Here is a 27,117-nt window from a genome sequence, read left to right on the forward strand (position 1 = left end):
TATTTTAAATCATTGATATAATCTGTTTAAAAAAACATCATGAACAGTTCATAGTGTTCGACTCAAAAAATGTTCAGCTTGTTGTGGATACTGTACCTGTGCACATCTCCACAGAGAGGAGGGGCTCCTCTTCTTAGTGCACAAGCAGCAAGCTGATTGGTTGTTTTTGTTGAAGGTGAGCATCATCATGAAATCCTATTTATACAGCCTAATTAATAAGGTCTCTGTATTAAGGTTTTACCAGTGTTTTTAACAAATTGTTGTAGTTGCTAGCTCTTGCATCATTTTTTACCGGCTGATGATTCAAACTTGGCTTATTTGGCTTATTTTTTTTAGAAAGTAACCCTGACAAAGGGGAGAAATAAAAATTGAGCCAAAGAAAGAGAGAAAGGAGGTTGTTTATGAAAGTTGAAATCCTCCGCACTCTCAGTGAGGCTAATCCTCCTTTTAGTTCAAGTCTGGGCTGAATACATGGACAATGAGTCAATGCTGGCCGCGGCTAGTGTGACTAAATCTCTCTCTCTCTGTCTTTCTCTCTGTCTGTCTGTCTGTCTGTCTGTCTGTCTCTCTCTCTCTCTCTCTCTCTCTCTTGCTCTATCTCTCTTTCTACTCTTATTTTTCACTATTTCTCCAGATTCCTGGGGATGGATGAAGGCAGTGAGGGCATTTCAAGCAGAACAAACTGATCAAGATACATCAATCATTATCCCAAACAATGCCCAGAAAAGAACACAGAAGAAGATAGGAGATGAGAGTAGAGAGAAAACAACCAAACTGAACTACTGAGTCACATAGTGACTCCAAATGTAGCCAATACATCATGTTTGTTAAATGTAATCTGTCTTCTTTAGTTATTCACTAAAGCTATAAAGCTAATGTAGCTAACAACTAATGCAATCAGAAACCTCACCAATTAGCATTGCGCTAACTGCATTTTAATGCTGAAATCCATTTTAATTCTAATGTTGGAATTTCCAATTCCAAAGTAATTGCTGTGTCTCACTCACCATTTAAGGTCAATTACATACATTATTTGCATACCCAACCAGTTACAATCTGAAAAAAAAACAAAGGTCCAAAGCAAACTATTGTTTATATAATTGCTGAGTAATATCTGCTATTTGAGTGTTTATTGAGGGTGTTTATAGACTATTATCTTCTATTTTCATGTATAGGTGTGTTTATTGAGGGTGTTTATGGACTATTATATTCCATTCTAATGTATTTGTTCCATTCTAATGAATGTTTATTGAGGTTGTCTATGCAATAATGGGGGGTTATAAAGTAATATTTCCTATTCTAGTGTATAGGAGTGTTTTTATTGATGTTTATAGACTGATATCTCCTATTCTAGTGTTTAGGAGTGTTTTTCAGGGAGTTTATAGACTAAGATACTCTATTCTAATATATCCAATTCCAGTGTATTGGAGTGTTTTTTGGAGGTGTTTATGGACTAATATCTCATATTTTAGTGTATAGGAGTGTTTATTGAGAGTGTTTTTGGACTATTAATATATTCTATTTTAGAGTATAGGAGGGTTTATATGTGTGTTGTATTGTTCTGCTGGATAATGGCCAGCTACTAGTAGACCAGGAAACCTCATTATCACTCTGCCAACCAAAAACAAACAGCAGTGTGTTGTCTCACTGAGCCCCATTTCCTCTGCAATACAGCTAACATCTGCTACAGCTACTGTTAACAAACACACACCCCTCACACCTCAGCTGCTTACTGCTCTCATACAAACACATTTTACACAAATTTACCCAAACAAATACTTATTTATCGATATTTTCTGTTGCATGCAAACGTTTGGACACCCTGGTCAAAAAGCTGATAATATGAAGCAAAGCTAAACACATTCCATGTTTTACAGTTTCAAAATAACATGAAAGTAAAAGGGACCAAAAATTAGCCCGTACAATTGCATTTGCAAGTATCACAGGTTGTAAACTCGTTCTGCAGCAAATAAGAGTCTTCAGTTCTTGTTGAAATATATTTTAGATCGTTATCCTGCCACTGGGTGCAACATAGGCCCAAAATATGGTTCATCCAATTATGCTTAACAATTGGAGATGTGTGCTTTTCATTAGATGTTGTACTTTTTTGTTTGTTGCATTCAAACATGTATTTTACGACATACATCTCCAATTAATGCAATTCCAATTAATCTATTTTACATTGCACCATTGATGACACAGATGTGCAAATGTACACTCATGCATTGTCTATTTTCTGCAGATAAAACAGGACTAGTAGCAGTAGAAACTCTTCCCTGAAGAGCAACATTGTACATACAAATTAAATGTAAAATATATTAGAGATGCACTAAAGAAAATTGACTAAAAACTGAAAAAATTAAATATTTGGTTGAATGCCGAATACCAAATATTTTCTGCTGTTATTCATTCATTTTGCAATTTTTTTCCACTATATTGACAAAAGTATTCGCTCCCCCATCCAAATAATTTAACAGATTAGAACAGTAGAGTGTAGAGAGCTTCATGGACTGGGTTTCCATTGCTGAGCAGCTCCATCCAAGCCTCACATCACCAAATGCAATGCAGGCAAGCAGATACTTGGCAGTATAGTGTAGAATAAATGTCTTTTTGGCTTTTTTTTTTTAAATAAAATGTCATTGTTCCGTATAAATGATTTCAAATCCTTTCAATTATTCGATTAAAACAAAAAAAGCTTTTTTATTTTCGATCGAACAGTTTTGCTAGACAGTTACTCGATGCATCCCTAATGTACACACCTTCATTTCCTCACACTTCACTTGGTATTCTCTCTCTCCCACACACACACACACACTTGCCCCTCCCCTCACACCTGAGCCAGCTTGCTGCTCTTATACACACACCTTTGCTGCTAACTCACACACATACACACTTTGCCTGTGTGCCTGTGCTGATTAGCACCCTCTGCTAATTGCAATAAACAAAAACAACACACACACATGTTCTGATTCACGTGGCCAAAAGGCTCAGGCAGGGCGTGAAGTCCACACTGCAGACACCTTACAGCCCAAACAGCACAAATAAACCAGAACCAAATACAGCGCTGTAGAACTAGATTACTGTAGTAGTGTATTGGATTTATTTCTGCTTTAGCTATTTATATATACACTCTATAAGCACTGTAAATATACCATACATACTATTGTTAAGTTTTTCTAATGAAAAATAAATATTAATTATTTTGAACTTGTTTTTCTTTCACAGCCCCCAAATGATCTTAAATTGTTTGTATCCCGCCTCCACACCTCCAGCACTGAGGTGATTAGTGGCTGAGCTGAAAGAGGAAGGTGTGAACTTAGGAAAGAACAGTGGCAACTACAAGGAGGAGCAGTAAGAGAGCTGGCAGAGAACGAGGGGGAATAAAGTGGTCAGTGGTTGGGGCGGAAACACAGGGTACAGTTCTAATAAAGCGGCCAGTGAGTAGACATTCAAAGGTGTAGTCGTTTCTAATAAAGTGGTCAGTGAGTGGAGATACAAGGCATAGTTGTATGTGTTTTAGATAAAGTGGCCAGTGAGTGCAGATACAAGGTGTTAGGTGTTTCTTATAAAGTGGACAGTGAGTGAAGATACAAGGCCTAGCTGTAGGAGTTTCTAACAAAGTGTCCAGTGAGTTGAGATACAAGGTGGTGTGTGTTTCTCATAAAGTGTCCAGTGAGTGGAGATACAAAGTGTTAGGTGTTTCTAATAAAGTGACCAGTGAGTGGATATACAAGGTGGTGCGTGTTTCTAATAAAGTGGCCAGTAAGTGGAGATTCAAGGTGGTGCGTGTTTCTAATAAAGTGGCTTCTGTAAATCTAACGTACTCTCTGAAGGCACTCTGGCGTCCTCTAGTGGTGTGTTCATGTACATATTAAAAGTTGAATATCTGCATTAGTGATAGTGGTGCAAGAGGTTTCATCTAAAATTAGAGGGTTATAATAAAAATGATAATAGAAAATTAGAGTCATAATAAAACACTTTTAAGTTCGATTCTTAAGTATACATTTGAAGGTTAATCTTTAAGTAGAGGGCTTCTAATTTTACTGCAGTAATATTTTAGGTGTTTGTGGTCCACATGGCATCTTGAACTTTTGTTCTGTAGATTTGCTGTTCTTTGTTATTTGCTTGTTATCTATCTATCTATCTATCTATCTATCTATCTATCTATCTATCTATCTATCTATCTATCTATCTATCTATCTAAAATAATAATAATAATAATAATAATGTTTTTGGCGGTGGTATTATCCCTTATTCTTTTTTTCTCTTTTGTCCCTTTCTTCTATTTTGCAGAATAATTCTGCACACAAAACTCTGACAAAACAAAATGTTTTTTTACTTTTCCTGAATTTCCTGTTTATTACTACTTTTAGTTTTGTTTGCATTAGCTAATCAATCAATCAATCAATATATCAAATTCATAAATAATCCGGTTAATCCAAAGTGTCTGAAGGAGAAACATCGCCAGTCCTTCCTTCCTGCTGCTGTCAGACCTGATAACCAGCACTGCTTCCAGTAGCCTTTAGATGCAGAACTCAAATTGTGAAAAACCTACATTCATCATCTTCATTTTCATGGGCACATAAAGTACACATTGATGTAAATATTCTTCAGATTTACGGTCTGTATTTCATTCTTTTCTATGTGTCTGTACTCAGAGCTGCACTAGGTGTCAGTGCTGAGCCCCGTGTCTCTGTGTGTGTTCAGTAGTGGTAGAGGAAGGCGCTGCCCCTGCTGTAAGGCTGGGAGACCCCGAGGTTCGGCCTTTTTCCGCGCGGCGCTGTGTGAGGGTGCGTTCGAGCTCCTGTACTCCTCTATAAATTACCGTTTAATTCGGATTAAACTCCGGTTCTCACTGTACAAACTCTCATTCTCTTACAGAAACATGCCGGCCAAAGGACCCATCCAGTCTGTGCAGGTCTTCGGACGCAAAGTGAGTAAAATAATGAGTGAGAGCTTCAGGAACGCGGAGACTTAGCCTATTTAGCTGCTAATCAGCTAACCCGTGAACTCTCTCCCTGAGTGGAGTAAAGCGGTACTGCGGGGAAATAACCGCGTCTGAGAGACGAATAACAGCTTTATTAGCGTTACTGTGAAGAGTATACTCGTTTATTTCAGTCAGAAATACGAGTAAGACATGTAGATATCTTACCTGACTAACGTTCTGTGTGTAAATCTGGGGCCGTGGCGAATTTGGCCACGTTTTCCCGGCGTTTCTGCTGCTTAATGCTGGTTTACCGAACTGTGGGAGGCGTGAGGTGTTTAAGGTACAAGGGGACACGTGGATCATCTGCTAAAATTCACAGACTCTATTAGCAGCGTATGTTACACTCAGATTGTATCTAATTGTGTGTATCTAGTTCTGTAGGTTGTAAATGACTGTAGAATGGGGCTGCGCTGCGTATGACCACGTTTTCTAACGTTTCAACTGATCTACAACGTTTGAAAGGTTTAATACTAGTTAAAACTTTCAAATAGCTTAATTTTTATTTACAGTGTGCCACACTGCTGCTGTGTCTGAGTTAAACGTATGCAATCCACATGGCTGTGTCCTTTCGGTTTGTCACGTTGATGAGCTAGTTAGCTAGCTAGCTTATGTGACAATACTATAAGTAGCTGCCTTACACGCAAGTTGTAGCTTGTTAACTATTCCATGTATAATGTAAAACTACCAGCATAAAGTAGCAGGTCCATAGTTAATTAACTAATAAAGCTCAATAACCTCTTTTAAACTAAACCCATAATGAAAACCTTGAAAATCGATAGTGTGTAAATGAAAGGGACATGACCATGCGAATGTAGTAAAATAATAAATTTTCATTCAACTGAAATCCGTAAACAATACCGAATAGTGTTAATACATAGATGAATTGGTTGGACGTCCAGCCACCATAGTAATATTGCATGTGTGTGGACAACACAAGTGAGAAGAGAACCAAAACAAACTTTTTTTTTCTTCTTTTTTTATACTTTTTTTAGTTTGACTTTGTTAGAAAAGCAGAGATAGAATATGCGCTTCCTGCCGTTGTGGACTTGACTCTTGATGTGTTTTAATGCTCCTTTATCTTTTTCAGAAAACAGCCACCGCTGTTGCCCACTGTAAGAGAGGAAATGGACTGATTAAAGTGAACGGCAGACCCCTTGAGATGATTCAGCCAGCTACCCTCCAGTACAAGGTTTGTATACAGTAGCAGTTTCCTCTTTTTACCTGCTAAAGGGTGCTTTGGTTTAAGGCTAAGTTTAATTCAAGGTGTTCTACTTCATTTGAACTGTGAACCATCTTTTAAACCAGCTGTTTGTGGATCAGATTGAACAAAATGTTTCACACTGATTAATTTTTAGGTGTTCTATTTAGGTGTTCTATTAACTCAATTAAATAAGTAGATGTTTAAGTTTTGAGCATGTGATTTTACTACAAAGTTAATGAACAGCTTTGGTCCATTATAAAACTCCCAAGCTCCCATGTCACCTGTAGGAATGATGAGCTCTTTAGTTTGAATACAGATAAATGTCAGGTTTTTGACTCTATTCATCATAAGCATTGAGTCGCCTGCCCGAGCAATTTTGGATACTTTATTTCATAAAGTTATCTTCAGTCAGTATTGTCAAGTTTCCAAATAATCATCCTGTCAAGTTTGTAATTATTGCTGTTTGGAACTTGCAGGTGATTTGATTGCTTTCTACCTGCTGAAAAACTTAAGCCAAAGACTTGCTGAAACATATTAGCTTGATTTCAGCTTCCTAAAAGGCACGCTATAGTGGAGAATTCTTCAACCCTCAAGTGGTTTTCATTTTCTTAAAGTGTAAAGTTGTAAATATTGCTGTAAAGTTTGAATCTTAATCACTTCTCAATGCATTGGCTGTTAGTGCAGTTGACTGTAAAGCATCCTAAATTTCGTGCTTGTGCTTTTAACCATAAGCTGAAGGAAAACTGTTCTCAATTACTGATCTGCTCGATCAGAATTTGATCACATAGGTATAGGTTTGGTGAGTAGTTTCTGTAACCAAGTGTTTTCCCATCCTGTGTTTTTCAGCTGCTGGAGCCCATTCTGCTGCTGGGAAAAGAGCGCTTCGCTGGCGTTGACATCAGAATCCGTGTGAAGGGTGGTGGACACGTCGCACAGGTCTATGGTAAGACAAGCTTCATGTTGTCTGATTGTTCTTATTCATATTTGTACATCGCTGATGCACCCACTGAAAAGGGATTGGGAAAAGTTATTGACTAAACCCACCTGAATGACAGAGTAATAAGCTTTATTTTAAGAGGATTGATTGTAATATAAGTAAGGCAGTAAGTCTGGCATCACCTAAACCTTCTGGTGTTCTAGAATTCAGTAGTTCAGCCCTGATCTAAATATGTCTGATGCACAGTTGATTTATAAAACATTATCCAGTCTTGATTTGAGAGTAGTGCATAATTGCAATCTATAACCAGACAAAAAAGGTTCTATTGCCCACAAGGTTTAAAAAAAAATTGGATGCTGGGTATGTTTGAGCCTAAAAATTAGAAAGCCTTAATACTTGCGGTCTCTGTCCTGAGGGCTGTTTTGAATTTTGAGGTATATTATACTGAATTTATTTACTTGGCAACAGTTGGTTTTGGTTTCCCATCCTGTCCAATCATGAAACATTTACACAGTGGGAAATGTATTTAGAATGTAAAAAAAAAAAAAAAGTAACCTTAGATTTTGACCATTGATAGATGATTACTGTTGTTGGACACTATGTTCTATAGATTTTCTAATATTGCTTTTGCCTTTCAGCTATTCGCCAAGCCATCTCCAAAGCCCTGGTTGCTTACTACCAGAAATGTAAGTATTTCTTTTTGTGAGGTTGCTTCTGTATCTTTTATTTCTTAGTTTTCAACTCACTTAACAAATACAACACCTTTTCATAAGTCTGGATGGATCTTTTATTCACTCCTTTTTTCTGTTTGATTTGCTTCAGTTGTGGATGAGGCTTCCAAGAAGGAGATTAAGGACATCCTGGTTCAGTACGATAGGACCTTATTGGTTGCGGACCCACGTCGCTGCGAGTCCAAGAAGTTCGGTGGACCCGGAGCTCGTGCCCGCTACCAGAAGTCTTACCGTTAAACTATTTGTGCATATTTCGTACAATTAAAAATGAGAAAATAATTCAGCGTTGTCAGAGTGGTATTTTAAGTTTGCTGTAGTTAGGATGTGGACTGTTTATTTTCTGAAGAGAGAACTTTATTGGAGCCTGAACTGCTGGGTGGGAGATAAATGTGTTCACCAGTCAGTGTTAGGAAATGTCAGTGGGTCAGAAAAGCTGTATAGTATAAAACTAGTTTAGTCATGCACTGTAATGCAAAAAGTATTTGCTCACTCATTATAGTCTGCTTCCAATCACTTCCACAGCAATAGGTGTATAAAAGCAAGCAGCTAGTCATGCAGACTGCTTCTACAAACATTACTAAAAGAATGGGTTGCTGTCAGGAGCTCAGTAAATTTCAGTTCGGTTGTAAGATTTCTACTAAATAAAACCTGGGTGCTGATGGTCCTTGGAAGGGGTCTTCAAGTGTGCTTCTAATTGTGCAAAGAATCAGATCCAGACCTTATCCAGAGTTATCCTTTCACTCAATCACACAGACTTCACTGTTCTGCTCAACTCAGTTGCACTTAATTCCTGCGAATGGACTTTTTTTTTTTTTTTTTTTTTTTTTTGGAATGAAGGTTTGTACGGTCATGAAAAACCTGGCAAAGTCATGAAATTTCCAAATGGGCTAAATGTTTCCAGGCCTTAAGATGTTTTGGATAAGTCATAGAAAAATTTGCAGACCTACTGTTCAAAAACCCCTGTTGAACAACTGCAGAAGAACAGCGCGCATCCACCAAAAACCCAGTGATTTCTGTGACTTAATTTTGAGATTTTTCTTTTTTTTTAGCCAAATATTTCAACCACCCTTAAATAGATTTACATTATTATAAGTAACATTATTTGATGGTTTATTTTGATGATTTTAAAGATTCGAATATTGCTGTTAAAATGCTTTGGAAATGCAGCCCGAATTAGTTATTTTTTTATATATATTTAATAGATGCAGTTGGAATCACCGGCCTCAGAGGATGTTCATTCAGTTGTTTAGTTTAAAAAAAAAACTGATCACAGACATGATACAAAACTAAAGTCATTTTAATGGCAAATCAAGAAAAAAAGTTGGCAGTCGATTAATTATTTGGACCAAGCAGAGGGAAACAAATATGGAATCACTAAATTCTGAGGAAGAAATTATGGAGTCATGAAAAACAAACAAAATAACACTTACATCACTAGTATTTTGTTGCACCACCTCTGGCTTTTATAACAGCATTCTCTGAGGCATGGACTTGAGTGATAAACAGCACTCTTCATTTATCTGGCTCCAACTTTCTCTGATTGCTGTTGCCAGATCAGCTTTGCAGGTTGGAGCCTAGTCATGAACTATTTTCTTTAACTTCCACCAAAGATTTTCAACTGGATTGAGATTCGGATCTATTTACAGACCATGACACTGACCTTATGTGTCTTTTTTTCAAGAAATGTTTTCATAGTTTTTGCTTTATGGCAAGATGCATTATCATCATGAAAAATGATTTCATAATCCGCAAACATCCTTTCAATTGATGTGATAAGAAAAGGTGTTAAAAATATCAACGTAAACTTCTGCATTTATTGAAGATGTAATGACATCCATCTCCTAGTGCCTTTACCTGACATGCAGCCTCATATTATCAAGGACTGTGGAAATTTGTATTTGTTATCTTCAGGCAGTCATTTTTATAAATTTCATTGGAACGACACCAAACAAAAGTTCCAGCATCATCACCATCGCCCAATGCAGATTTGCGATTCATCACTGAATATGACCAGGGGCGTCGCCTGGCCTGGGTTTCCGGGGCTTTAGCCCCAAATAATTTTCAAGTAGCCCCGAATCGTTTCGCTGAGCTCAGCTGTATTGTTAATGAGGAGACAGGCCGCTGGCTGTGTGTGAACGGAAAATCTCTTAACGCTAATCACTGAGTCAGTTCAAGGATAAAGTTCCGCCTTTCAGGAGAAACAGCCAATTAGCTCTCTTGTTTTTTAGGAGCGCGGATGGCTAGTAGTAGTAGCTAGTAGTTAGTAGTAGTAGTAGTATATACAGATCTAATTTGATGCGGGTGTTAGTTTTGGGAATGAAAATTTACAGGGTGATTCTATAATTTTTTCCTCAGAATTGAGTGATTCCATAATTTGTTCACTCTGCTTGGTCTAAATAATTAACTGTTACTGACTGCCACAATTTTTTCTTGATTTCTTATAGTGTTTCTTAAAGCCAGAAAGTTGCTATTTGAAATGAAATGACATTAGTTTTATGTCATGTCTGTAATCTGCTTTTTTTCTACAAAATTAAACAACTGAATGAACATCCTCGAAGGCCGGTGAGTCCATAATTTTTGCCAGGGGTTGTATGTCTATATATTATCTATACAGATAGATGAACATTGTGCAGATTTTCCCTGTTTAGGCTTTAAACAGCGTTATATAAAGCATGATTGAGTTTTTTATTGCTGCTCTCATTTGTTCGTGTAGAAATGCTGCCTCCTGCTGGTCTCATTAAGCAACAACAGCGCCCTACTTAGGTTGTGCCTCCAGGGGGCGCTGCTGTAATCTGATAATACTATAACAGTGAATTTGAAGAGTGTCTGTGATGCTGCTGTAGAAAATAATAGTGATATGAGTTTTGATTTGCCAAAATAATCACTTAAGAAAGTACTAAATGCACATGTAGAATACAAAAAATATTCTATTTATCATTAAAATAAATTAAAAGCCCTGTGCTGGAACGTTACACAATTTAGAAACATAATCCTCACATTAATGAACTACAGGGGAAACGTGTGAAATTAGTTGCATCCAGCCGCTCATAATGTTGCCAGATTGGGGACTTTAATGCCAAAATAGTTTTGTGTGAAATTGGCTGGAGGAATTAAGCTGGACTAAACTACCAGTGGCAGGACTTTACTGCCCATAGTTATTGTGTAATTTGGACTCATCAGTGAGGCACACACTGTAGCTGGTGGAGACAGAGCTGGTGCTGCTGAAGAGAATAAATGAGCAGTGATGCTGTCAGTAATTCTGTGTGAGTAGTTACTACATGCACTGCCAGCAGGTTTATTTTCATATAGTTATTTTCTGATAAAACAGAATTGTGTGTCCCATCATACCACACACTAAACACATTAAATACACACCTCCAGAAACAATTATTTAAATATAAACTAAGATATTGATTTTTATTTTAAGGCCCTGTTGGAATAATTATTGTAATATTGTTTATATGCTAAACATTCACTGTTTTGTTTTTGGATGGATTTCTTTGCGTTTTGGAGAATTTTATTTGACTAATGTTTTACCTGGAGCCAATGTAACAACCTGGCAACCCTAGTGGCTCTTGTTGACTTCTGTTCGTAAAGCCTCTCCATTGAAGTACAGCATTATACAGCAGTTTCTCCAGCAGTATTTTAACATTACCTGCTAACCACGCTAGCCATTCGGCCGTTCAGAGGTGAGTATTATCGGCCTGAAGCCTGCTGCTAAACCTGGTTAGCACTGCTGGAGCAGCATTAGCATTAGCATTACCCACTAACGGTATTAACCATTTGGCTGTTCAGAGAGGAGTATTACCGGCCTGTAGCCTGCATATTTCTCATGTTAAAACAAACGGATGAAACGCTAGCTAATATTGCCCTGCCTCAGAGTACCTAGAGCAGCAATTAGGCGCTATTAGAGGTTAGCCACTAATGCTCTAGCCTTAGTGGAAATCTAAGCTTACTGTAAATAAACTGTTTTCAGGAGATAAATCTGTGTAGATTAATATTCAGAGCTCATCTTAAAATGTTTTTTAAGAATTACAGTATTGTTTACAGGTCTCGCCCCCCAGTGGCTAGACCTGCTTAATTAGGAGGAAAACATGAGGACACCTCTGTTCCTAACAAGTGCTCCTTATAATGCACCTTATAATCTGGTGCACCTTATGTATGAAAATAGACCAGGAAATAGACGTTTATTGATAGTGCGCATTATAGTGTGAAAAATTTGGTTGACAGATATATCAGAGATAGGGACTCGAGTTTGCTCAAGTCACTCTTAAGTTGTACAGACAGAGACTTTTGACTCAACATGCACTCGTGTTTTGAGAGTCGTGAACAATCATTATGTTTTGTGTGTGAATATTTAGGAAACTTTAAAATATGCGAAAAGCTTACTTCCTGTAAGGATATTACGCGAATGTGCGCCTTACGTACTAGTCTCAGTCTGACTCTCATATGATGGTAATGGGGACCGGCATACCTTTTTGTAATAATATTTGGCTATAAGAATTTCAGATGTCACCAACAGAAGAAGTGCTGACTGCAGAGTCTGCAGCGTCAACCTAAAGGATGCTGTTCCACCACAGCAAATTTCATCAGACACCTGAAAGGAGAGGTCAGTGACATTACAGCATATGGACGGTTAGCAAACATGCCAAAAACTCCGCGCAGGAGCGTGCGCGCTCCCCACACGGGAGGCTTCTTGCGGCAGGGGAGCCGAAGACAAAATCTGTGCACTGTACTGTTTAACTGTAACACTAAAGCATTATTAATCAGCAGGTTAAAAATGTAGATAACTGCTGGTGATCAGCCCTGTAACACATAATGAGCGCAAAATGCTCCATTCTCTCTGCTATTAAACTGCAGACCAAGTAGTTAAAAAATAATTTTCCGGGGTGCCGAGTGGTCCAGCAATCTAATGCGCTGCCACTATGAATGGGGGGCCGCAGGTTCGAATCCCGTTCATGTAGCTCTGACATCAGCTGCCGGGCCCAGAGGTAGCAACATTGGCCTTGCTCCCTCTACCCATCACGCTCAAAGGTAGCGCCAGGCGAAACAAGAGGTGTCTGTGAGCGGATGTATAGGAATCGAGTCGCGCTAACCGCTGCATGATGCATCGGCAGCAGCTCGAAAAAAGGGGTGACTGACTTCACACATGTCAAAGGAGGCATGTGCTCGTTCGTTCCCTCATAGGGTCGCAGGTGCCACTGGTGATGGGGACCACAAAGGGATGGGACAATTGGATATCCAAAATTGGGAGAAAATGGGAAAAAAAATCCCTCAAAATACTACGACTTTATTCTCATAATATTACGATTTTAATTTTGACTAATAGATAAAGGAGTAAAAAATCTGTAAATGCTTTGCACAAGACTTGCGACTCGACTCATGACCAAAGACTTGTGAACCTCTCTAGTCTGTGTTAGCTGTGCTGCTTTTAGCCATGCTAAAGAATAGTTAAGATTTAAAGATGATTGAGGGAGTTTAAAAACCAGCAAGTGCTCTGTTAAACAGTACAGGAAGACTATGACTGTGGAAAAGATCTATTGCTTATAATCAAAGAAGGAAAATGGATACACATTTATATAAGAAATAGACTGAAATGCAATGGGACAATTCATAGGATTTTATAGTATAGTAGGTGCATAGCTTAAATCATTTTTGACCCATTTAGAAGTCCTGAATAATTTGACCATAATCTGAATGTAGTTAGATGGTTGTGAATGAATTTATTAATCAGACAGAGCTGAAATCAGTAATTTCGGCCTGGGATCACCACCAGCTCTTTAGCTGAGCTGTGAGTGAGTCAAGTAAACAGCTGCCTGTGCCATTACTTTCAGCTTCCAGTAAACCTCCTTCACTGAAGTATGTTCACGTTTAATACGGGAATCCTGGCAGAACACCTCACCACCCTCCCTACACACACACACACACACACACACATATCTCGACTAATAACACAGACCTGCAGAACAACAGCATACACTACGGAAACAAAAGTATTGTGACTGCTGAAATTAAGGGTATTAAGGAGTTTATCCTGCTTTTGTTTTACTAACGGTCTCTACTGTCCAGAGAATACATTCTGCTAGATTCTGGACTTACATTGCTGTTAGGATCTGATTGCATTCAGAAATCAAGATCATTAGTGAAGTCAGGATCAAAGGACTTAAGAATGATGTTAATAATAAAGAATCAATACATTAGTTAGAAAACGTGGCAATAATTATTAATGTCTTAACAAGGGTTAATAATAAGTTGAGACATTCTGTCATTAGTACTGTTAATTAATGCACCCTAGTAATGTGTTACCGAAAACTGGACAGAAGACCGTTCCTGAACAATATTCAAAGAACCTTTTTTTTTTTTTTTGCGTGTAAGATTGAGGCAACATTCTGGCAATATTTACATTAACTTTAGAAAAGCATTCTTGGAACGTTTACATTAAAGGAAATTTTTAATAATAAGTTCTGGGAATGTTAGATTGTTGTTGCAAATGAGGTTGTAGGAACTATCTGGGAACATATCTGGAAATGTTCCAGTGCAATGTTTATAAAACGTTCAGTTGTTGCAAATAAGGTAAAGGCAGTTCTGAAAACATTCCGAAATGCTAAGAAAACTGGACAGATGAACACTATCAGAACATTCCTGAACAACGTTCAGATGCAAGACTAACATCAATGGGCATATATTTTGCAAAAACAGGCAGCCTAGTACATCCCAAAATTTCCAACAATAAAATTTTAATATAACTTTATAGTCATTATATATATTTATTTATATATATATATATATATATATATATATATATATATATATATTTTTTTTTTTTTTTTTGGGTAGCACACTATAGGACCCTGTTAAGCGGCATAAGCAGCATTTTTTTCCTTACATTACTTTTACTTTTATACTTTAAGTAGTTCTGAAACCTATATTTGTATGAGAGTATTTTTATTTATTTGTTTCTAATTTTAATCTTATTTTCTCCTCAATTTACAAGGCAAATAACCCAATCCACTCATTAGGACTCCCCCTATCACTAGTAATGCCCCAACACCAGGAGGGTAAAGACTAGCACATGCCTCCTCCAATACATTTGAAGTCAGTGACCGCCTCTTTTTGAGCTGCTGCTGATACCCTTTGTACTCCCTCAGGGCTCCGGTAGCCAATGGCAAGCTACATGAACAGGATTCGAACCGATCTCCTGATCATAGTAGTAGCGTTTAGCCTGCTGGACCACTCGGAGCCCGCTCCAAAAGTATTTTAAACCCTGTTTTTTATACTTCTACCTGAGTAATAAATATGAACACATTTGACACTTTTGTACGTCACTAACAGACTTACTAATCAATAATCTCATTGAGAAGATGATTGGCAGATGAAAAGAGAAGAAGGAGGGTCCATTTGTTTTGTTGTTTTAACCACTTCCTGTTGTGGAGCAGCCTCCAGCTGTGCTGGTTCTGACCCGCAGCCAGAGTGCGCACTGTCCAGCAGAACACACAGAGTAATATGGGAACAGTGTGTGTGCTCACGTGGGAGAGAGGAAACACACACAAACACACAGAGGGAAGGATGCTTTCCCAGGGTTTAAAGAGATGAAGATCAAAAGAACAAGCGTTTATTTAAACAGCAGTAACAGTCAAAAGTTTGGGCACTCCTCTTCTCATTCAGTGTGTTTTCTTTATTTTATGATTTTTTTTACATCGTAAATTTAATATTGAAGACTATATTTAAGCTTTACAGGAACACATGCTCAATTATTTAGTAAACAGAAACTGTTAAACTAACCAGAATAAGTTTTATACTTTAGGTTCTTTTAAGTAGCACATTTAGCCTTGAGGGCAGATCTGCACACTCTGGGTATTTTAATCTCAGTATCTCCATGAGGGAGAGTCACCTGGAATAGTTTTCTCAGTGTCTTGAAGGAATTTCTGGAGGTGCTACACAATAGTTGCTTTTCCTTCACGCTGTGCTCAAATTTACTTCATAAATCCTTGTGCGTTCCTTAATTGATTTCATGTCTTTAATATTAATTAACAATGTAGAAAATAAATTTAATAAAAAAAAAACTTTGAATGAGAAGGTGTGTTCAAACTTTTGACTGGTATCAGTTTTAGATCTGGGTACAGTTGATTTATGAGAGTTGGAGTGAGATAGTGGGTGCAGATGGATGGGATGTTCTGATTCTGAAGTTGTGTGGGTATTTAGCATTTCTCCATCCACAGTGTGACGTGTTTGCCGGAAATACATCAAAAAGACTAATATTACCACCCGCAGTGGACAGAGCAGTGAGGGGTAATGATGGTGACCGTGGGACCTGGCTGGAATTGTCCATGTGTAGAGATAAGTGACTGGAAGAAATCCAGATACACATTCACATTCAGTGCAGAAGATCCCATCAACATATCCCACAGGTCATGGCAAAGTTCTTTAGCTTCCATTGGACAAAACAGTGTCCCATGACTTTTGTCATGTCAGTGTTTGTATATGAGCAGTTCTTAAAAGACACGTGCACAGCTAGATAAGGTCAAAAGTATACTAACATATCCTGATCCACCTCACCACACCTGCTTTACCAACACTGATCTGTACTGTGTGACATCCAGCAGATTCAGAGCTCATACTGTGTTTATACTACAGTACATCCATATATACAGTATCCAACAGAAATGGGTACCCCCTCACCTTTCTGTAAATATTTGATTATATGTTTTAATGGAACAACATAGAAATGAAACTTGGATATATCTTAGAGTAGTCAGTGTACAGCTTGTAACACAGTATAGACTTACTGTCCTCTGATAATAACACAACACATAAATTAATGTCTTAATAGCTGCAACACAAGTGAGTACACCTCACAGTGAACTTTTGCCCAATTGTGTCGTTGTCCTACCCTGGTGTCATGAGACTCATTAGGATAACAATGTTCCAGGTGTGTATGGGAAACAAGGCGGTTAAATTTAGTGTTATTGGTTCAATTCTCTCATACAGGCCACTGGATACTCAACATGGTACCTCATGGCAAAGAACTTTCTGAAGATGTGAGAAATAGAATTGTTGCTTCTCACAAAGATGGCCTAGGCTATGTAGTAAGATGGTGACCAAGGTAACGCAGCGTATACTACTTTGCTGGAGAATGCACTTCGCAGTACTGCTAAATGTACCCTGGTTTACAGCAAGGGCTCGTGGGTATTTATGAAAGGATTTACTGCCTCTATACTTATGAATCCTCTGGCCGGCTGCGTTATGTTCAGCTGCAAGGTTTGTTTGGAGAACATCTGTTAGCAAAATTACTTTACTACAACACTGCACATCAATACACACACAACACACCTATACTGAACCGTTAAACTACTGATGAGGAATGGCTTTTAGTGGAGAATAAGGGTGTTGTGGTGAGAAATATGTAACTGCTATGGTGTTTGTTCGGTGGAGAATGATGAATATCGGTGGAAAAGGATGGTATTTAATGGAAGATTATTGTATTTGGTGGAGAATGACAGTGTTTATTTGGGCAATCTTGGCAATTATCATTGATAATTATGGTGTTTTCTGGAAAATGTTGATTTAAAATGAGTATTTCTTGAGTAAAAAAAGGTTGATTAATTAATTGATTGAATGCTGGTGTTTGAAAATAGTGGAGAATAATGGTGTTTGAGAGAGTGTGAAAAATAAAGACATAATGGTGCTTTTGGTGGGGAATGAGGGTGTTTGATTTGAAATAAAGGGGTCAGATGGAGGATGGAAGGATTTTTTGGGGAATGTATGTGTTTGTATGGTAGAGAATGAAAGTGTTTGTTAAATAATGATGGTGTTTTTGGTTCTAATGGTGTTTTGTGGAAAACATTAGTGTGCCATTTACTTTAGACACTGGCACTAACCTCTCACAGTTTATGTAGAATATTTGCTGATAAATGGCATATTCTAGCATATTTCCCTAAAGAGCATGGAGGGAGGCTGTGGGGTTAACAGCGCCCTCCAGTGGGTTTAAATCCCCTCAGTGCACTGGAGGCCCCAGCGGACGGTCACCTTGTAAAAAGGGAGGAGAACAGTCATAAACACCAGCCGGGCCATGTATGGGCTTTTCCTCTGGTTTCCACAGCGCTGTGGAAACACATCACCTGGAGGCGCTGACCCCGTGACCCCTTGCTGTCACGGTGCTCACTGCTCAGATTTACACGCTCGCCGCCGTTTCACCTCGCCTGACCATAATAGGCCATGTGACCAGAGAATTGAAGTTTCATTGAGCGTCCGAGGGGCTGCCAAGTGTGGGGGTGGGCGGGGGTCACTATTGTGAGGGATACAGAAGGATGGTTGGCATGGTAAAGTAGGGGGGACTACTGATTAAAGGAAGGCAAGCATTCCAATCTTCACTAAAAGTATTGGGACACCTGCTCATTTGTTATTACTTTCCTAGACTAAAAAAGACAAAACAAACTGTATGTGTGCATTTCTTGACCTCACTTAACTGATGCTCTCATTTTTGTTAGGCCTGGTGCAAATCAAATCCTCCTCACATCAATGAGCTATCATCTAGTAGTTAGGCAGGATTAATGTGTTTGATATGGAAAATGGTGATGTTTGGTAGAGAATGATGGTGTTTGGTAAAGAATAATGATGTTTGGTGGAGAACAATAGTGTTTGGAGGAGAATTATGGTGTTTGGTGGAGAAAGATGGTAATAGATGAAGAATGATTGTGTTTGATAGATAAGAATGGTATTTATTGGAGAATAATGTGTTTGGTGGAGAACAATGATGTTTTGTGGATAACGGTGGTGTTTGATATGGAGAATGGTGGTGTTTGTTTAGTGGAAATAATATTGTTTGGTAGATAATGATGGTGTTTGGTGGAGAACAATGATGTTTTGTGGATAACGGTGGTGTTTGATATGGAGAATGGTGGTGTTTGTTTGGTGGAAATAATGATGGTGCTTGGTGGAGAATAATAGTGTTTGGTGGAGAATAATGGTGGACTGTTGTTTACTAGTGTAAAATGATTTTATTTGGAACAATGGTGGCACACTATCACTGCGTGTTACCTTATATAGAGGTCTGAATGGGACTATTTTAATACCTTTGTTTTTGGAACAGATCGTAACAGTATAAAGGTCTTATTAGGGACAGGGAGGAGATGTTCATCATCGGGACAGGTTAAATACAGTTTAACTATAGAGAACGCTTGGACGTGAATTACATGGTCTGGAAAAGACAGGACACCTGTCCGTTTCACCTAAAACTATGCTACGTAATTTTCAATTAACAAAAAAAAACAACAGCCTGCTGATGTTTGTAAATAACAAAATAACTGTTAGCAGTGTTTACCATTTTAGTAAAGATGTTTTTTAGGTGGTTGCTATGGTGTTGCTAAATGGTCTATATGCCATTTACTATGGTGTTGCTAGATTGTTGCAATGGTATCCCTTGTGGTGACTGTGGTGTTGGTGCGTTGTTTACAGTATTTGCAAGCTGGTTGCTATGGTGTTGCTAGGTTGTTGCTATGATGTTAATAAATGGTTGTTATAATGCTGCTGAGTGGTTGCATAGTTTTTGATAATCTGTGGTTATATCATCCCATGAGTGTTTGTGGCTGTGAATATTGCTAGGTGGATGCTAAGTTATGATTTACCAGGTGGTTGACATGGTGCCACAAGATACCTTAAACAGTTTTTCCTTTTTGTTTAAAAGCTCTTTGAGTAGCACAAGGTGATTGTTAGGCGGATGCCATAGTGTTGCAGGGTTGTTGCTATGGCATCCCATGTGGTTGCTGTGCAAAGGTGCTGATTAGTAGTTGTTGTAGTGTTGCCAGGCGGTGGCTATGATATCCAAAACATATTTTTTGTTTTGTTAATATTAGTTTTAACATTACGGGTGGTCGATGTATGGCCCCTCTCTCTCTCTCTCTCTTTCTCTCTCTCTCTACTTCTCTTTCTATTTCTCTCTCTCCTTCTCTCTCTGTCGGGTCTGGTGTTCTGTATCTGGTGTATCTGATGGGCAGCAGTACAGTGAGTTTTGGCCTTGTGCGGACATTATGATGATTCATCACTCATGACTCTTTCTCTCTCCCCTTCATTATGGCAACGCAGAGGACATTAAGGCCGTCCAGATATCCCTCCACCGTGGCCTCCTGCTCCACATAGCTGAGCGGAATATAAAAATCATAACGATATTTGAGTATAAACAAGTTGTATAATTCTCCTAAAGCGTAAAACTAGAACAGTTCCAATAGCCCTACAGGGATCAGCACTTAGACATTTGCTCCACCTGTGAGCCCCAGCAGGGTTATAAACAGTGTGGGTTATGATCTCTGTAAATAACGGTCATTATCACGCTGGTTCCAGTGACGCTATCACCTTTCAGCTTTTACTGGGAAAAAATCACAGCGCACCAGTCAGCTGGAATTCATGAACTCTATGCTAACTGATGCCACTGACCCACAGTCAGAGTTCAGCAGTTTCTTTAATCCTTAGTCCAATCTTGTCATATCCATGCAGTATTTTATTTTTATTGTGTATTCTTTATTTAAACTTTTTGGATTTTTTGGACATTTTGTGCATTCATTTATTTTCTGTTTTGTAGTAATACCATATTAATTTAAGTTTTAATTTGTTCATCTTGACTACATTAGAATTTGTATTTATTTAAATGCAAGAGTCTAGTCTGTTACTACATTGTGGTTGCTGTGGTACTTCAGGGGGTTATATTGTGCTGTTAATTTGGTGCTAGGTGGATGTTATGGTGTTGCTATTTGGGTGCTAAGGTTTGTCAGGTAGTTGCTGTAGTATTGATAAATTGCAAGGCATTGGCTTAGATTTTCCAGGTGGTGTTGGTATATGGTTGCAATGGCACCTCAGGTGGTTGCTATGGTGTGGCTAAATGGTTGCTATGTTAAATAGGTGCCAGAGTGTGAGAAGGTGATTGATTGCAGTGGAACTTCAAGCATAATTTTAAGTTGGTTGCTAGACAGCTACAGTGGTTGTTATATATGGTGGTTGCTCAGGTATTGCCACGTATTAAAAGTGGGTGTTAAAAGTGTAGTTGTATCAATGTTATATTTAAACGTTTGGCCAAAACCATTAATTAATATGTAAATGATGTGTGTTTTAAAACATAAAACCCTTCATCACCCAATCAGACAGAATACATTTGGCCTTGGAATGGTGCAGATATCTGGATGTGAAGAAAATCTGTCAAATCTGTCAGAACAAAAATGCAGTAATAATAATAATAATAATACAACAATATTTGCATATTAATATACTGTAATACATTTTTTTTGTTTTATTAAATATTGTTTCTGAAATGTTTTAGTAGCAGTGATACAGGACTATTCCTTCTTGTCTTTATATGTGCAGTGTCTCTTTTATCAGTGGCTCTGAATCTGTGTGTGTGTGTGTGTGTGTGTGTGTGTGTGTGTGTGTGTGTGTGTGTGTGAAACTGGGCCAGCTCCTCATAGCCTCCATGGGAGCTCTCCTTAAAAGGCGAGGATGGATGATGTCGTGGAGGCCTCGTTTTTTCCCCTCTGTGTTTTTCTCATCCAGCTGAAGCTCAGTGGGCTTTGAGAAGCTCCTCATCACACGCATCACCGCCGCCGTGACATAACCACCCGGTTGAGCTACAGCGCTAAAGACTAGCACTCAAATAAACTCTAATCCCGTACAGCACGGTTCAGCCCAAAAAAAAAACATCAGAACAATTGGAAAATCTCATTAATACACTTATTTTACCTTTACCCCTTATTTAGTCTAATGAGGCTAATGTAGCTAACAGCTAATAAATGCTTATCATATTCCAGTTAATATTTACTTCAGTCCTAGACATCCAGTAATCCACTAATTAACACAATAAACTATAAAAGTACAGAGGTACGAGAATTCAAGCTTCAGTCAGGCTGCTAATGCTTTTAGAAATGCTAAAGTCCTAATGCTAATGCAAGTCAATTAGCATTAGAAAACAAATGCTTTATCCCATATCACTCAGTAACTCCAAATAATGCAACAAACTATGAACATATATTAATACAGAAGTGAATGATGAGTGCTGCCACAGTTTATAGCCAAATAATATGCTAATATGCTTTTGTCTGTGTAGATATCAGCTAATATTAGCATGAACAAAGACTTCCATCAATCCAGTCCAAATCATTCAGTAATCCCAAATAGTAAATTAAGCTAAAAAGACAATACAAAAGCACAGATACAGAGATTCAAGGATTCAGGATTCAGGATGAACCCTACTGCTTTTAGCTATGCTAATGAGCCTTAATCCTGGTTTGTTGCTAACAGCTAATACAACCCTTGTATATCAGTTAACATTAGATATGCTTACATATTTCATTCTGTGCTTTTGTAACGAACAGCTATTAAACAATTTGAGAGTACATCTTTGACTGTGTGCTGTTGGGTAAGCAGGTTTTTTTTTTATTATATTTTATAGTTAACTGCCTGATCACAATGTTGGAGGCCATACGAGCAAGTTACAGGTTTCTTCACTGCATTGTGTGATTTCAGGCTGTCTGTAAACTTCAATGCAGTAAGTTTGAAGTGTCTTTGCTGACAGAATTGTAGTTTTTATTTACAGAGTATGTCTAACTACACTTTTGCAGTAATATATTGGTAATAATTTTACAGGACCAACTAAAGACCACAAACATTTTAACTACATATGGACAGTGTAAAAAAATAATGGCAGTACTACAATGTATTTCTGTGTGCTAAATTGACTCTATAAAGCTGCAATACTCTTCTTACTGTTCTTATTATACAGTACTTTGCTGTTATCTTTCTCCACAGTGAATTAGTGTAATTATACAATCCTTTATTGGCATAATTTTCTTCCTGTAATTTACTATAAAAGTCTCACTGATGCTCTTTCTCGAACTGTCAGTCTGCTGTGTGTGATGGTTAAGAGCTCTGGACCGCCTGCAGTTGCTAAGAGTTTGCTAAGAGCGTTTCATTAATTCAGCTGTCAGTAGTGCCGGGGGTTCAGCCGGTGCGTTCAGCACTGACCTCAAACCTGCTTAGCTAGTCTGGAATAGCAGAAGTCTACATGGTTCTGAAAACTGAAATTTACCCAGCCTCCCCTCCCCCACATGTTCCTCAGTCATGGCTAATTCCTAATTCACATGGTCAGACTTACCCAGCAGGAAACGAGCTAAAACTCACAAACTTTGCAATATTGTACCAAAATATACAAATTATGACCAAAATCGTGCTATAATATATAATTTAGGCTATTCATAATATAATAATTACCAGCTGCCACAATAATATTAATAAGATTACATTTTTAATTGCAATTTCAGTGCATTTATAGGTGCTATCTCCATTCATAAAACATTCATAAAAATTTGTTCAGTGGGATAAGCATATAAAAGTGGACATATGAAAAAGGGGGGTCTCATGCACAGGTATGGGTTCAAAAGTGGCGTCTGTAATTTGACATTCCCCTTTTTTTTAAAAAGGCAATAAATGCCCTTTAGATATGCTTAATTAAAACACTGAAAAATTATGTCATGTTTCTTTTTTATATTTGTTTGTCATTAAAACTAAATTAATAACCCATGTGGGAACAAATAAACACATGTACCAAAATACATTCCACTCAAAAAAAATATCAAAAATATATTTGTAATACATTAATAAAAAATATACTTCAGTGGCGTGCACAGACATTTTGGGGGGCAAGTGCTCAGGGGGGAAAACGGGCACTTTTTATCAATACCATATGTAAAAATCAAGCCCTGAATATATTTCTGGCTTCAACATGAATATCAACATGCCCACTTAATTTTACTGCCCCCCCCAGGCAAATCAGTCCAGAACCGGGGCTGTATGTGGTCGTCCTCACAATATCTATCATTGATTTGGGCTAGAGCGGCTAGTTTATCTGGTGACCAGTCGGCTAAAGATGCTTAGTAGTTTGGTGCTGTATGAGACATTTTACTGCACAACAAAATGATTTCTTGTTGGGCTCAGAGGGCAACAGTAGGATTTTACTTGATGTGTACGTTATGTGGCTGGTGGGACACGGGGGAGAAGAAGCCTATCCGTTGCCGTGCGTGCTGTGCTGAAGACTCGCTGAACTGAACTGCTGCTGCAGCGCGACCGACGACCGTGCGGGGTCACGTGAAAGAGGAAGAGAGAGGTCGGGTGTGAGCAAGCTGATTTGAGGGCATTCTGTTTTCCCTCATTTTTAATCGCTCAGGTTTTTAAAAGATCATTTCAAACCGGCCTCAGTAAAATCTTAATAATAATAATATAAAAAAAAAAACGAAGTTTCAAAAGGGCACTTTGGTTGATAAAGGGCAGAGTTGGTGGTGCTTTAGCAGCACCTGATGTCTATGTCTGCACGCCTCTGCTTTTAATTAAATGTAAAATATGTATATATAAATAAATAAATAAATATATTTAAAACTAAAAATAGACCTATATACTTACTTGCAAATTAATTGTTTCTGTATGGAGCTACATTTACAAAGCACTTGACATTTAAAATGTTTGCAACCGTGGTGGTTGTAAGACTTGTAAGACACTGTGAAAGTTATACACACTTCATAATTCCAACTACGCTTTTGGGAAACACCTGTATGGCAACTGCATCATTCAGCCTATGTACTACAGTCATTTAAATAGCAATAGTGCTTGTGAATATATCTACGCTGACTGGCAGGGTGGTCTCAAAATGAGGTGTGGCTATGTAAACATCTGGATTATTTTTATCTTGTCAATGGACAACAAAACTGTGCCACTGACTAAAATTAACCTTGGCATCAACATAGGCAGAGGTGAACAGATGTTCATTGCTACCTTAGCAGTGAATTGTCACATGCGCATCCCCACATAGCGCGTGCCTGTTGTTATCACAGCAAAGACACACTGACACGCCCCAAAACAAGTAGCATGATGTGCAGTTCACTGCATATAGATAAGCTCACTAAAATAAGGCCCCTCAGTCGTTTGTGGTCTGTACATCCCTGCTTGGGGCCCTTCAAAGCTTGCACTTGTAATATAGGGGAAATTGTTTAAATGTGTTCTTTTGATGAATATGAATAATAATAATAAATAATGGAGTTTATAATGAGAGAGTGTTTAGTAGAAGTGGTAAAAGAGAACTGATTATATTACACGGCACAACAAACCTAAAGTAGAGAGTGTGGGTTAAACACAGCAGTGTTCAGAGCACGGTCAACGCCATGTAGGGAATACTATAGCTTTTAGGAGCTTCACAGTAATTAAATAAGAATATGAATATGAGTGTGTGTGAGTGTGACAGTAAGCAGCATCCCAGAACACATGCGACTCTTCAGACAACAGCTGCTGAGCTTTCAGTTTCAGAGCCTTACACACTTTTTCCAGCGGGACCTTTCAGAGGCGGGGTCAGACTGTGCCTCCTGTACACACTGACTGTCAGAGAAGTATGTGTGTGTGTGTGTGTTCTTATATATTCTTTTGCACTTTTGTGTCAATTCTAAACATATACAACAAAAATAAAAAATGTATCGTAAAAAAAACAGCAATATATTGCCATATTGATATTTTGTGTCACCCCTTATGTGTCAGTCAGCTGACTACCTGAGTAAACTGAACCACCAAGTTATTCTATCAATGGAACCCCATGAAGAATCTTTGGGATGTGCTGGAGAAGGCTTTGCACAGACCTTGGCAAAAAATGTATGGGTAACATGTTCTATGAATGTCATCTTTATTAGACTCTATAACTACATTCATAATATATTATAATGCATTAATAAGGCATTATAAACATGGCTATAAATATTTATAAAAATGCATAACCCACTATAGCCATGTTTATTAAGCATTATGACTTGTGATTATAATACATTATAAGCTGTGCTTATGATATACATGTTAAAATAGTATATATCTATCGTTAAAAATCGAGCCCCACAATGAAAGTCTGTCACTTTACTTAGAGCGCACTAAGACCTGTTATAATACATTATAATTGACTATAACTAATATTATATTCAAGACAAGTATAATTCATGAGTGGTTAAAAATATATTTATAGGACTACTGAGAGTGTGTTTATAAGTTGGAAGCTGTTTTAGTCATGATACAAGTCTTCAAGCTGGGACTGAGTTTCTTGGTATTGACGTATAAACACAGCTATTAATGATTTATAATCACAGTTCATGATGCATAATAAACATTGCTATGATGAATTATAGAGTTTTATAAATATGTATAGCCATGTTTATAATGCCTTATGAATGCATTATAATGTGTTATGAATATGTTTATAGAGTCTTATAGAGAGGACATTCATAGAAAGTGTCACCAATTTATGCAACACTAAACAGAAATAAAAGTTGTGACATTGCAAAGTTTGTAAAAAAAAAGAAAAATGTAAATGCCGTAATAAAAGCTAAAGGCAGTATGTGTGTGTTTGTACACAGTATGTGTGTACATGTATATATACTGTATATATGTGTGTGTCTGTGTGGGCCGGTACTGTTTCCCCCTGTTCCGGACGCTGGAATCTGCGGGCCATCTGCCGCTATCTGTGGAATGCGGCTCCTCGCTCATGGACATATATGTAGCAGCAGGTTGACGTTAGCGCTATTTTTAGCCTCCTCTTGTAGCTGGAGGTTGTCACAATGATGTCACACACCTCCTGAAATAGAGCGCAGTGTTTATGTTGGGCCGCGCCGGCCCGGGCCTTCTCATGCCGTGTTTGTTTGTGTTGATCTGTCTGGTCCGCCGCTCTGTTTTCTCTCCATTAGCGAAGATACGGTTCCTTAAGAGCGTGGCTGGCTCCCAGAACCACCAGGAACCTACCAGGAACCTTCCTTAGTTTACACCATTATTCATTAAAGGACCTTAAATGGCCTGTACAACCTAGAACTTGATTAACCTCACTTTTTGGAAAAATAGTATATATTTATGCTGTTGTTGGACTATTCTCAGTTCAGCAGTGACACTGAGGTAAACATATTGGCACCATGCCTAATAGACCACTAATAGACCACTGAAGTCATGTTGTCATTTTGTTTATGCCCATATTTGGGGTTCCGTGTCTAAGAGGCCTATAGAAAATTAGAATGGGCTTTTCAAAAACTGGCCTCTATCACATTCTGGGGTAAATAAATATGTTCATAACCCTGTACGTTTTATTCTGTGTTCATTTACGTCCTAAATATCACTGGGTCCTTAAACAAGATCGTTTAAGGTTAGTAATTAAAAAAAAATGCTAGCTTTAAGCTAATGCTTAACTCACAACACAGCACAGCGGCAGGGAATG

The 27,117-nt window shown here is 38.1% G+C and overlaps 1 protein-coding gene across 2 annotated transcripts in view; it reads left to right on the top strand.

Moving 5' to 3' along the window:
• The first annotated feature begins 4,693 nt into the window (after positions 1-4,693).
• rps16 (ribosomal protein S16) overlaps positions 4,694-27,117 on the top strand; it is a 1,145,183-nt gene continuing 1,122,759 nt past the window's right edge. Inside the window, exons 1-6 of one of the 2 annotated variants that reach the window (XM_049473977.1) lie at positions 4,694-4,790; positions 4,882-4,933; positions 6,075-6,176; positions 7,035-7,131; positions 7,764-7,811; positions 7,948-8,094. In XM_049473977.1, the coding sequence (XP_049329934.1) occupies positions 4,886-4,933; positions 6,075-6,176; positions 7,035-7,131; positions 7,764-7,811; positions 7,948-8,093 (441 nt within the window). In that variant the 5' untranslated portion in view covers positions 4,694-4,790; positions 4,882-4,885 and the 3' untranslated portion in view covers position 8,094. Of the gene's footprint in view, positions 4,791-4,881; positions 4,934-6,074; positions 6,177-7,034; positions 7,132-7,763; positions 7,812-7,947; positions 8,136-27,117 lie in introns of those variants that run through there. The other variant, XM_007232805.4, reaches the window with a different exon arrangement.

This window comes from Astyanax mexicanus, chromosome 2, assembly GCF_023375975.1.
Source record: "Astyanax mexicanus isolate ESR-SI-001 chromosome 2, AstMex3_surface, whole genome shotgun sequence".
NCBI lineage: Eukaryota > Metazoa > Chordata > Actinopteri > Characiformes > Acestrorhamphidae > Astyanax > Astyanax mexicanus.